The sequence below is a fragment of the Epinephelus lanceolatus genome, chromosome 21, assembly GCF_041903045.1.
Source record: "Epinephelus lanceolatus isolate andai-2023 chromosome 21, ASM4190304v1, whole genome shotgun sequence".
Classification (NCBI taxonomy): domain Eukaryota; kingdom Metazoa; phylum Chordata; class Actinopteri; order Perciformes; family Serranidae; genus Epinephelus; species Epinephelus lanceolatus.
Window position 1 is genome coordinate 21,807,729 of NC_135754.1, and position 12,825 is coordinate 21,820,553.

The 12,825-nt window shown below is 40.6% G+C and overlaps 1 protein-coding gene across 1 annotated transcript in view; it reads right to left on the reverse strand.

Annotated features, from left to right (window-relative positions):
- The window catches only part of vwa2 (von Willebrand factor A domain containing 2), a 28,334-nt gene extending 15,561 nt beyond the window's left edge, over window positions 1-12,773 (reverse strand). Inside the window, exons 1-2 of the mRNA XM_078163358.1 lie at window positions 12,639-12,773; window positions 7,434-7,492 (exon numbers count right to left, since the gene is read on the reverse strand). Coding sequence (XP_078019484.1) covers window positions 7,434-7,482 — 49 coding nt within the window. The 5' untranslated portion in view covers window positions 7,483-7,492; window positions 12,639-12,773. The remainder of the gene's footprint in view (window positions 1-7,433; window positions 7,493-12,638) is intronic.
- Between the last annotated feature and the right edge of the window lie 52 nt (window positions 12,774-12,825).

Genomic DNA, 12,825 nt, shown 5'->3' on the forward strand with positions numbered 1-12,825 from the left:
CCCCTACTGGCAAAAATGAGGGAGATGCAGCAAACTGCCACATGCATTTTGCAAAGCTGCACTGGAGCAACAATACATTTTCCTGAGAGAAGCATAGTGTGCACACATCCACAAAAATATTCCAAACTCCCAGACAGGCTTCTTGATGGCCACTGGGCATCAAATTCGCACGACAAAGCAAGTCTCTTCTTTATTGACAGTTTCTAAATAGTAAAACTACTGATATATCACACTAATATGGCTGCTGTGAAATCTTTTGGCCACAATAATCATATAATGAAAATCAGACATCCTGCCAGCCCTCGACCTACTTCACATCCCTCTTTAAATGCCCGTGAAATCTTTGCATCTTCCAACATCAGTTCAAGAAAGGAGTAAACTGCATGAGGTCAGAAGACATTTAAGTATAAAATCCACCACAAACGTTAAATAAAAGTACCACCTGAAACTCAGAGGCCTCAGCTCCCACCTTATTTCAATCCTGACCCTTTCATCTGCCCATAATTCCAACGTCAGTCCAGCCCAAAGTCCTCCTGACAGCTGACAGTGAAAGTTTCGAGTCTTGGCAAGCTGCGTTCTCATGGTCAGCAGGGCCCCACTGTGCTGAACAAAAAGTCTGTCTGTTCAGCCAAGTGCCTCAAGCAAAATGAGTGTGTATCTTTAATGTCTGTGAATGAAAACAGCGGGAGCAAGACAATGAGCTTGAATCCACAGGCTGAGGAGTCAATTTCTAATTGGCATCATCAATCCCACCAAAGTCTGAGAGATATAAGGAATATTCCTTTAAAATCGAAGTTGAAAACTACAATCAGCTGGTACCTATCTGGGAAATTTCACTTGACAGCCTGGATTACATGGATATCTAGCTGGTGAAGCACTGCAACACGTTATCTGTGCTGTCAGCACCAGGAGGAAAGGGGGCGTCTTGACAAGGTGAAACAGTCTTGTTTGCTCAAGTTCAAAGTCTTAAAATGGTCAGTAATAAATACTTCAGATGGTGCTAAAGCTGTCATTTTTGAAAACAACCCAAAGATTATATTGCCCCACAACTCCTGCCTCTTCCCTCAGGCAAATACCTGTACTCTCAGGTCCAAGAGAAGAACTGACGATACACTATAAAAGAGATGCAAAATTTGACTTGCCTGGAAACAAGCAAGCGCTTTAAACACAGGAGGAAATCACTCTCGAGAGAAGATGATGGGAATTCTTCAGCACTGCACACTTGACAGGTTTAAGCAGTAAAATATCTTGTAAAGAATCTCAGGTTGACCAGAGGAACATCAGTGAAGCATCATGGATTTTTCACCGTGCAAACATAGGCCTCAAATATGCTCACAAATGCCAACACACCAAGCAGCAACCTCTGGGGCCGGAAAATGCATTCCCCCTTCATGACAACTGTATGGGTGGTACATTTTTGTATAACTCACCCATTTACATTAATTTAAGGCTTAAAGTTACGCATAATTAAAGGCAGGCAGCTTTGAGTGGCAGGCTGTCTGTCAACAGTGTCCTCAACTCCTCTCAGAACCACCCCTTGCTCCTCCATAGCTCAAGCCTCTCACCTAAATATGGTCACTTCATGCTCAACAGGAATCCATAAACCAATGGGTGATGTCACAGTAGCTACGTCCATTATTGTTACAGTCTATGTAATACACTGAATATTTTTATCACTGTATTTTTGAAAACATTTCACTGACTTAAAGGGAAATTTCGGTTTATTTCAACCCGTCTCCTATCGTCCTAAATTTGTTTCAAGTCACTAGTGGCATAGAAATAATAGTTAGCATGTTAGCCGTTAGCCTAGATACAGCCGTAGCGTCAGACCTGTTAAAACGTAATTGAACGGGCATCCTTTCAAGTTAGGGCCGTAATGGTACATGTATTTGTGTCGAACCGTTCGGTACGCGACTTTCGGTTCGGCACGACCCTGTACCGAATTATTGGGCGCAGGATATTATTTTATTTTATTTTGTTTTATTTTAATTCCGTTTTTGCGAGCCGAACCATTTAAAATATCTAGTTCCCCGACGGACATAATTGAGTGACGGACAGAGTCCTGTAAACCTCCGCTTTCACTTTGTGCAGCGCATTCTCGCATTTTGACAACATGGCAAGTGAGCCTGACGAACCTGAAGACCCACCCGCAAACCTTAAGTCCTCCGTTTGGGAACACTTTGGTTCCAGGGTAAAATACGAAGATGGAAATAAACAAGTGGACAAGTCAAAAGCAGTGTGCCGACACTGCAGAACAGCGGTCGGGTATGTACTTGGAAACACGTCTAACATGCTAACGCATCTAAAGCGACACCACCCGAGTTTGAACGTTAACTGGCACGACTAGAAAAAGCAATCTGGTGCAAACTACGATATTGTCGTCGTTTAAAAAGAAAGAGCGTTTCCCTGACCATCGCGCTTACGAAATAATCAACGCCATTGGAGTTGGATAAAATTGTTTAAGCTGCACTTTAGATATAAGCATGTTTTGTTTACTGCACTTTAACAAAATGGGAAGGCTAAGTAAGTTCCTAGTAAAACTGAATCTGAGCAGGCTTTAAAGCTGACCGGGTGCACTATACTTTTTATTTTAATTGAGTAAAACTGTTAAAGCAGAAATGTATATTTATATTTTTCATTCAAAAAATGTGTTAAAAAAACAGCAGGATTTTATTTTTCACTTTTATATTTCTATTTTCATTCAAACAATGTGAAAAAGCAGGATTTTATATATATATTTGTTTTAGGGATGCACCGAATATTCGGTAATCGAATATATTCGGCCGAATATTGCAAAAAAACACACATTCGGTATTCGGTGGAATAAGTTAAAAGCAAGGCTGAATAATAGCAGCGTTTTGATAACGCAATCAAACGGCGTGCCATGACGGGCGGAATAAAATGTCAGTACTGTGGTGATCTGTCCATCACGGCACTCGCATTTGCGACTAAAAATAGTTTTGAGCGAGCAAAATAGGCTTAAATCATTCAGCACGCTGTGCGAGCAGCCTACAGATTTCAACCAGCAGCAGAAACGAAAGGCGAATCCCATCGGTTGTGGGTTGAACGGGGGTCACAGACACAGACAGTAACGTTAATGTATTCCTTTCAAATACGGCAGCCATCGGCTTACCGGGCGACGGAGAAGTCGGTTCCAATAATATCCTCTTCTTGGTGTCATGACTGCCCAGAAGTACCTGAACAGCTGAGCCAGCCGAACACAGGTATGTCACGTGTCAGGGGAGAAACGAGCCTTTCACATTTCTCTCTTTCTGGCAGTAATGGCCCACAAACATCACCGCACTTCAGGGACTGTTCATTACTTATGAAGGGACTGTCAGGGGAGGAGGGTGGCTGGTTGATTCTTATTTTATTTATTTATTTTATTTTGATCCCCCCTATGTTAATCACTCATTGATGTTGTTTTTGAAGTATGAATAAGTCAATAAGTAATTTATTCCATTGAAATATCATTGCTGTATTATAGAAAAGTGATTTATCTTTTTATAAATGACAAAAGGCACATCTGCCTCATTTTTGCTGTGGTATTGTAATACTAATCAGAACCATGATATTTTCATTGGTATCGCACAGTGGGATCCAATTTTGGTACCGTGACAACACTAATCTGGAGGGGGTTCATCTGCAAAAACTAATGAAAAACTAAACAATGATATTCGGTATTCGGTACTCGGTATTTGGCCAAGCGTTTAATAATATTCAGCTTCAGCCACAAATTTTCATTTCGGTGCATCCCTAATTTGTTTCATTCAAAAATTGTGTAAAAAGAGTTAACTGCTGTGGTGGTATGTTTTAATAAGGTTACCAATAAGTAAAAGATATTTAATAGTTGTCTATTTTTTTCATTACTATACCGAAAAAAAAACCGAACCGTGACTTGTGTACTGAGGTACGTACCGAACCGAGATTTTTGTGTACCGTTACACCCCTATTTCAAGTGCAAAGTTAGTCCACTGAACAAGCTTTTTCCTCCACAAAGACCGCCTCATATCGTTAGGATAAATGTCAGAAAACATATGGAAAACGACATGTAAACGTGTTGTCTTACCTTACCGGTGTGCTGCTATGTTTGTTGTTTACCATTTAGCTAAGGCTGCAACCGGTCCCATTCCTTGCAACAGAGGTATTCCTCTTCTGTGGGCACTGGGGTACAACATTCACAGGTAACGTTACACCACCGATCTCCAGAGCTAAAGCCTTCCAGCAGCCATTCCTCCTCTGTCGTCCTCTACCTGTTGCGCCTCTCTCTCTCTCCTCCTCTGTTCTTCAATTTCACGAAGCTCTTCGTCAGTGTATTCTGGCTCAAATAAATAAGGGCGGCCATAAAACTCTGCAAAATCAAATTCCTCCTCCACAAAATCGAAGTCTGGCAAAAAGTCAGCCATTATTCTATAAATCTTTCATAAAATAAATGAATGAACCTTTCAGGCTACTGTCCGGTTCTGCCTTGCAGCTGCTGCGGCGTGTTCTCGCGATATTTCAGACAAGGTATGAGATCGCTGCTTGTTCTCGTGATATTTTGGCCGCGCTTTGGGAAGCAGAGTTAAAAGGTAAACACACCGTAAGGTAAGACAACAACTCTGAAGACCACCTAAATGTGGAATGTTAGTACATAGGCTTTCCACATCGAGAGGCGATGGCCGCCCTTATTTATTTGAGCCAGAATACACTGACAAAGAGCTTTGTGAAATTGAAGAACGGAGGAGGAGAGAGAGAGAGGCGCAACAGGTAGAGGACGACAGAGGAGAAATGGCTGCTGGAAGGCTTTAGCTCTGGAGATCGGTGGTGTAACGTTACCTGTGAATGCTGTACCCCAGTGCCCACAGAAGAGGAATACCTCTGTTGCAAGGAATGGGACCGGTTGCAGCCTTAGCTAAATGGTAAACAACAAACATGGCACCACACCGGTAAGGTAAGACAACACATTTACATGTCGTTTTCTATATGTTCTCTGACATTTATCCTAACGATATGAGGCGGTCTTTGTGGAGAAAAAGCTTGTTTAGTGGACTAACTTTGCACTTGAAAGGATGCCCGTTCAATTAAGTTTTAACAGGTCTGACGCTATAGCTGTATCTAGGCTAACGGCTAACATGCTAACTATTATTTCTATGTCACTAAAATAAACCGAAATTTCCCTTGAAGCCGTTCTCTCTGACAAACTCTAACATCCATCAATATATGCCTATACATTAACATTTATTTCAATTTTAGTCAAATACAAACCTTGAAGGAACCCATTTTAATTAAGCCTTGAGGTTCATAGCTAGGCTAAGCTAACTAGCTGTTAGCTGTTGCATTATATTTACGAAACACACGAGTGGTAATGTTTAACCTTCATAACTAACTTCTCATTTTATTACCCTTGGACAGAGCCAGGTTGGCAGTTTCCAGTCTTTAAGCTAGGCTAAGCTATCTGGCTGCTAGCTACAGTGTCATATTTAATTATCATCTTCTCATCTAACTCTCGACAATAAAGCGAACAAGCTAGTTATATTAGTGCCCAAAGGTGGGATTTTGTTACCTTTGGACAGAGCCAGGCTGCTTTTTTCCAGTCTTTAAGCTAGGCTAAACTACATGGCTATTTGCTATAGCAATATAATTACCATACAGATGAGGATGATAACTATCAATCTTATCATGTAACTTTCAACAATAAAGCAAACAAGCTTATTTACCAACAATTTCTTTAAATAGCTAAAGAATATTTGAATAAGGAAAGTATACAAGTATTGGTAGGGGGCTTTTATTACCTTTGGATAGAGCCAAGTTGTTGTTTCCAGTCTTTAGGCCAGGCTAAGATAACTTGCTGTTAAATTTAACTGTCAAAGTTCTCCTCTAACTCTTGACAATAAAGCAAACAAGCTTATTTTCTCACAATTATAACTAAATAATATTTGAATTAGTAAGTTATAGAGGTGTTGGTAGGTGGATTTTTTTTTTGGCTTTGGAGAGAGCCAGGCTGGCTGTTTCCAGTCCTTAAGCTAGGTTAAGCTAACTGGCTGCTAGCTGTAGTTTCATATTTAATTATCATCTTCTCATCTAACTCTCGACAATAAAGTCAACAAGCTTATATCCCAACAATTTCTCTAAATATCTAAAGAATATTTGAAATAGTGAGTTACAGAAGTGTCCGTGGGTGGATTTTCTTATCTTTGGACAGAGTCAGGCTGGTTGTTTCCAGATTTTAAGCTAGGCTAAGCTAACTGGGTATTAGCTATAGCATTATAATTATCATACAGACCAGAGTGAGGACTATCAATCTTCTCATCTAACTTTCAAAAAGAAAGCAAACAAGCTTATTTACTGCCAATTTATATGTAAGTATTTGTAGGGGGCTTTTATTATCTTTGGACAGAGCCAGGCTGGCTGTCTCCAGTCTTTAAGCTAGGCTTAGCTAATTGGCTGCTAGCTATAGCTTTAAATTTTACTATCAATCTTTTCTTCTAACACTTGACAATGAAGCAAACAAGCTTATTTCCTTACATTTTTTAATTAACAACAGAATATTTGAATTTGTAAGGTATAGAGGTGTTGGTAGGAGGATTTTGTTACCTTTGGACAGAGCAAGGCTGGCTAATCTTAAAGTTAGTGTAAGATAACTAGCTGCTAGCTATAGTTTCATATTTAATGTTACCCAGTAGTGTCCAGGCAAAAGAGTGGTATCAATCTTCTTCTTATCTAACTCTAAAGAGAAAAGCAGCTACGCTTATACTCATTGTTGAACTTATTTCTAATTAGTGAGTTTTAGAAGTGGTGATAGGTGTATTACCTTTGGACACACCTCCACCTGTGCCAGTATTTATGCTAGGCTAAGCTTACTGTCTGTTGGCTGTAGTTTCATTAAACTCTAGACAAAAGCCAGCGTATTTCCCAAAATGTGTAACGATTCCTAAGTCGTTTATGAAAAAGCAAACACAAAATAAAAACAAATGCATGTACAGCAATGGGGGGGGGGGGGGGGGGGGGGGGGGGTGTGTTTGTTTCCTTTGGACGGAGCCAGGCAAGCTGTTTCCTCCTGCTCCTTGTCTGTATGCTAGGCTAAGCTAGCTGGCTACAGGCTGCATTCAAATGAAAAATAGGCATATTTCCCAAAATGTGTAACTTTTCTAAAAGAAATTTGTTAAAAGACCTGAATGTTCAACTGAGGATGTTCAGAAGGTGTAACCAACTACCACGGTATTCTCAGCCAAAAGGAAAAACATTTTATTAAGATGAGTGCAAGGTAGGCCTACTGTCACATTTTGTATATCTGTATTCTCCAAATGAACTTTAAGTGATTCAATATATGTAAAGATATGGGTTCATTACAAAAACATTCAAAAACTGTAGACTTTTAACACCAGAGGGGCACAGCAGGCACTCCTCAGCTGAAACGAAATGCAAGACAGTAACAAAAGCAACAAACTGACCTTGAAGCAGCAGCGCTAAGAGGAGGGAGAGATGGATATCAGGATGCATGTCAAAAGGCCTGGAATGATAAACAAGGGCAGACACTTAGAAAAATAAGCAACAGGATACACAAAGGAGCAGAACAGAGATTGTGTGAGAGTTAAATGAGAAAAATGTGTGTGTACAGCAGTGGTTCCAACCTTAAGTCACCTTAAAATGAAGCAATGCATGGCATTAGTGTGGACTTATGACTGAGTTTTAATACATATATTGTTTAAACTGAAGTTTGTATAAATACATGCCTGTAAATTTACAGGCTTGAATTCTATGCTTTAAATCATCTTGTGACCCATCAACTTTATCTTGGTACCCACTGGGTGTCCTGACCCCAGGTTGGGAACCACTGGTGGACACATGGACAATTTGTGCAGAAGTACCACTTTTTGTTTTCATTTTGGACGTTTGTTTTCATATTGTTTCTACAGGAAGACTTATAAAGAGCGAAGGAATGACAAAATAAGGTTTACAGCTCTGGAAGTGTTGTACAGGGGGAAAATGACAGGGAAGAAGTGAAGTAAGGTCAGTGTAGTAGTAACCTGCCTCAAGGACCCTGAGTACACCCTAACCATGTTTTCACAGCTTGTTGTGGCTGGAGCTGTGACCTTTCAAAGAGGACTGAATGAAGAGATACTTGATGACTGACAGCTACCACAGAGGAACCCCAGGATGGTGGTGTTTTTTAATAAAACTGCACCAGTGTTATATCTGGTAAAAGATCTACACACAGACAGAGCTGTGGGGCAGATTGCTCAACAGCAAGTTTCACAAATTTTACCACAATGTTGTAGAACAACGTACAAAGAGGACCCCATGCACCAAATCACCTCACTATACAAAGGTGTCTACATACAGACACACAACATGTGGACCATTCTGTATTTTGTCTGAGTGATAAAGATAAGCAATATCAAGCTTTCATCTTCTTTTGATGTGTGTGTTGTGTGAGGAGGAATGTGTCAGACCATGTGTATGTAATGAGGGCTGTAAAAGTGTGTTACTATGTCGTGTACGTCTACAGTGTCATGAGTGTATTCACCTGGGTGTTGGGTTACCTAGACAATGTGAAAGCCCATCATTGCCTGGGCATGTGGACATATAATAAAGATGTCACCCTGAGGCCAATTTTAAATATATATATATATGGCCGATCTGGGCCAGAATTACTACATGTGAGTATGTGATCAGTGAAAACTTGGGAACATGCAAAAATCTGTTTAATTCTGAATCACACAAGTGGATTTCCACATTATTAGAGAATTGACATGATATCATAGTTAAAGAAGCACTTCTGTGGTCCTGCTAGTATTTAAAATGCAAGATAAAAATCTGATGTTTTACAATTCCTGTTTACAATTAAGCCTGTCAGACTGGGATATAGTAATCTCACCACAAAATAATGGACTTGCACTTATACAGACTTTCTATCCTTATGATCACTCAAAGCACTGTTACACTACATCACATTCATACTCAGACAACATGTATGGTGGCTGAGGCTACCATATATGGTGTTACCTGCTGCTTGGTAATCATTCACACACACACTTCCACACCGTTGGACTTTGGGTTCAAGTATCGTGCCCAAGGATACTTTGGCATGGGGGCTGGAGGAGCCGGGGATCGAGCTGCCAATCTTACAATACGTCTGCCCCAAAAGACAGACAGCATCTGAGTTCGTGAAAAAAAAACCCCATCAAGGTATACTACACAGGATTGTCAGTTACTGATTGTAAAAACACTCGCCGGCAAAAGTGAAAGTGAAAGCCAACCCTGGGTTTAATCATTTAAAATTCTCCTTGCTATATTTGCTTTTCTTTTTGGCGCAGTGTCGGTCATTACCTTTTTATAAAGCCCCGACTTCACCTGAGTGCTGAGGGTACAAGCCCACACACATCCCAAGAAAATAAGAAAATACAGAATAAGGGCAGAGTCCCTGCAGAAAAATACACCATCACACACATCTAGCAGATCATAAGTGATGACTGATCCATAGGGATTACTTCACAATGAGTCTATATATTGTTTTTAGGAAAATCCTGCATAGCATATCTTTAAAATCTTTAACTTATACCAGTTAATTCAATACACCTCTACAATCTTATCCCATCTCTATTTGTTGAAACTGTCAGAAAGATGTGGACTGAACTTCATGGTCATTTTGGGGGACCACTTTGGGTGATTACAGTGCACTGGATTCCATTTAAGTGTACTGACATGTGTTTCAAAGAGTCTATTTCCCTCAACTGTGTAAAGGGAGGGCCGATAAATGCAAAAACACCAACAGTCCAACACATTTGTAAGTACGGCCTCAAAAATTGAAAAAAAAAAAAAAAAAAAAAAGCACACAGTGGCAACAGGCTATGACAGCTATTATAAGCGAAACAAAGATAGGACTTAATAGAATTCCATTCAATCACACAGGTGTATCTGATTAACTGCTAATTGAGAGAAGGTCTAAATCAAGGATTAGCAACCTGCCTTATTCTGTGTGTTCAGTGCTGGGTACACACAAGAAGTTGAGGGGCTGCAGATAAGGTTTGATTAACTCTGGCTGCTGATAAGCTTGGCCATAATATCCTCTGTGTGTGTGTTGGGGTGAGCTAAAGAGGGCGGACGTGCCAGAGAAACCCTCCCTACAGGTAAAGCTGTGTGTATTCCTGAGACAGAGATAGAATTGTGTGCAGGACGGAGCCTCTCTTTAAGAGGAGTCTGTGTGACTGCGATACAGATCTGCAGGGCTGACATGCAGCGGCTGTCTGAGAAGCCGCCGACTGATAACCATCACCAGGCGCTATTGATGCTCTATTTGTGCACTCTCCGGTACGTCGCGAGGACAAGAGATTTCATTACTGCCAGGGGACACACATGCTTGCAGGAGGAAGCAGTCATGCATGCCTACATATAAAACACAAACGTGCACTGCACACCTGTCTCAAAATTGGCTCCGTCTTCACAAGCATTCTTCTGGATCCTTCCACCCTTCATCTTTCTGTCCTGACTTTCTGCCTGTCAGTGAACACCTTTCTGCTCTGTCTGGCTGGCTGGAAGTTGAACTCAAAGTCCTATCTTGCTTTCTAGACTCAAAATGTGTCACCAAAAATCAACAATAAGTACCAAAGCAGGGTCATTTTCATTCCTAAAATGTAAGTACCTTTAAAAATGGCAGGCCTAAGCCGTGGATGTGCCGTCTGCCTTGAATTGATTGGCAGGTTGGAAAGTGCCTCCGCTGTGTAGTCTATAATTAGAAAGGAGTGCTCGCTTTTTGGACCAACTTCATACAAAAATCCCAAGATCTCCTAACCTGTACTTGGAGGTGTGAACATCCTAACAGTTGAAATTATTCCAGGGTGAGTCACCTGAAATAGCCACTTTTTAAACAACTGAAGAACAAATGTGGAAACTTTTTTCCCCCACACTGTGACAACTGGCTGATTAAAAGCCACAACTAACTGTAATTCAAAAAGTCCTGGTATGCATAAAAGCGTAGGAATGTGCTGCACAAGTAAGCTAGGAACCACACAGAAGATTTAAAGTCCCAGTCTTTAGTACTATCAGAAAACCAAATTAAAAACCCAATCAAATGTAATAAAACTTCGCAATAACTTTAGGTGTTGGTAGCTCATCCCCACTTGATCAATAATCAGTCTTCAGCATCACAACACCCTAAATTAAAATTGTGCTGATGTTTAAGACAAAGTCGTGCAGACCTGAACCCTATTTTCACATGCTTTTTGTCTAAGTGAGTAATGGGAACAATCATTTTTGAAATTGGTCCACTATTAAGAAACTGACTGCAATGTAACCAGTCAGGGCATGTGTACCGTCACTTTACGTCCACTGAAGGTGCTTGTTTTGGTCACTGACAGCTCAGATTGTTATTATGAGCGTCTGACAAGTTTATGGATAGGATCCCTACAGAAATTGACCTTCATCTTGAAGAGTAAGATTCTTTTTGTTTCACCAGAAACAGCCGCAAAATCGCCATCACCAAACCAACCAGACTCCATTGAGAAAAACAGTAATTTATCATCATAAAAAGCACTTCATTCAGAGTCGACACAAACAAATAAAAACTAACAAACACCATCTTAGTTCTTATTTCCATTCTTCTAACAATCACCAGCTCTGGTTTGGTTGAAATGACCAAGTTAGATGAGAAAATATGTTGGCTCTGTACTTGCTAAAATTACTGATTATTTAAATGGAATTTGGTGGGTTTAACAATAGCAATATTGTGGCTGTTTGTGGTTAAACAAACAGGATCTTGCTCTTTAACAAAAAGGTCTATCTCTGTAGGAAGTCTTTCCAATACGTCATCAGACACTTAGAGTAACAATCTGAGTCTGTCAGTGGCGAAAACAAGCACCTTTAGTGGACACAAATCAACAGTGCACGTATGCCCTGAATTGTTACGTTGCAGCCTGTTTTGTTGCTGCCGACTGCAGCCCTCTTGCTCAATACTGGACCACTTTTAAAAATATTTGTTCCCTCTAGTCACGCAGACACAGAAACATGGAAAAATAAGGTCCATGTTGAACAATACCAAAGTTACCCTTTAAGATGTCACAAAAATGTCTTCACTTTAAACATGTTTATTTCCCCCCTTGAAGCTTAACTTGTAGCCTGTTATCTCCCAACATCTGGTCACTCTTAAATGTGTCAAGGGTCGAGGCAGGCTTAAGATGGGGCCAGAGGTTGTGACCCTGACATGCAACAGTTGAAGAGGTTTACTCAAGAAGCCAAACAAAGTGATGCCTGTCACTCTACTTAAGTACTAAGTAGGTAGACGGACTTCAAGAAAAGCTTTGTGATGCTTTTAGGCTCGCTGTTGTTTGTCTAGTTGGCTGCAGTTTTTGTATAGACTAGCACAATGCAACTAATCTTACATATAAGTGCAGAGTAGTAATGTTGCTTTTCTTGTAATGCATCACACTTCATTACTTTTTCTTCAACTTAAAAAAGCATGAAATTATATGACAGTCCGTCTGTAAAGCTAATGCAGCATTATCATTTATTTTAATATAAGTCAATAAACAGATAAAATATCAGTAGACACCAGACCCCAGTCCATCTAAACCTGACCTGCTGCACTACAGCATGTCCCGCCTGCAGACAAACTCACTCTCCAGCCTCTCCTCCATGACAGAGTAAATATTTTCACTTACCATGCGCTGTTCAGTCTTAACAACCGTTGAATTTTATCGCTGAGACAGCGGTCCTCAGAGACTCCCTAACGTGTCCGCACTGCTCTGATCCACCGGGGCTTTCTGCTCCAGACAGGAGGGGAGCAGCGACCCCACCTACTCGCCATGCCCACCTCTGGAGTACCTGCACCGGCAGCGTCTCATTTCC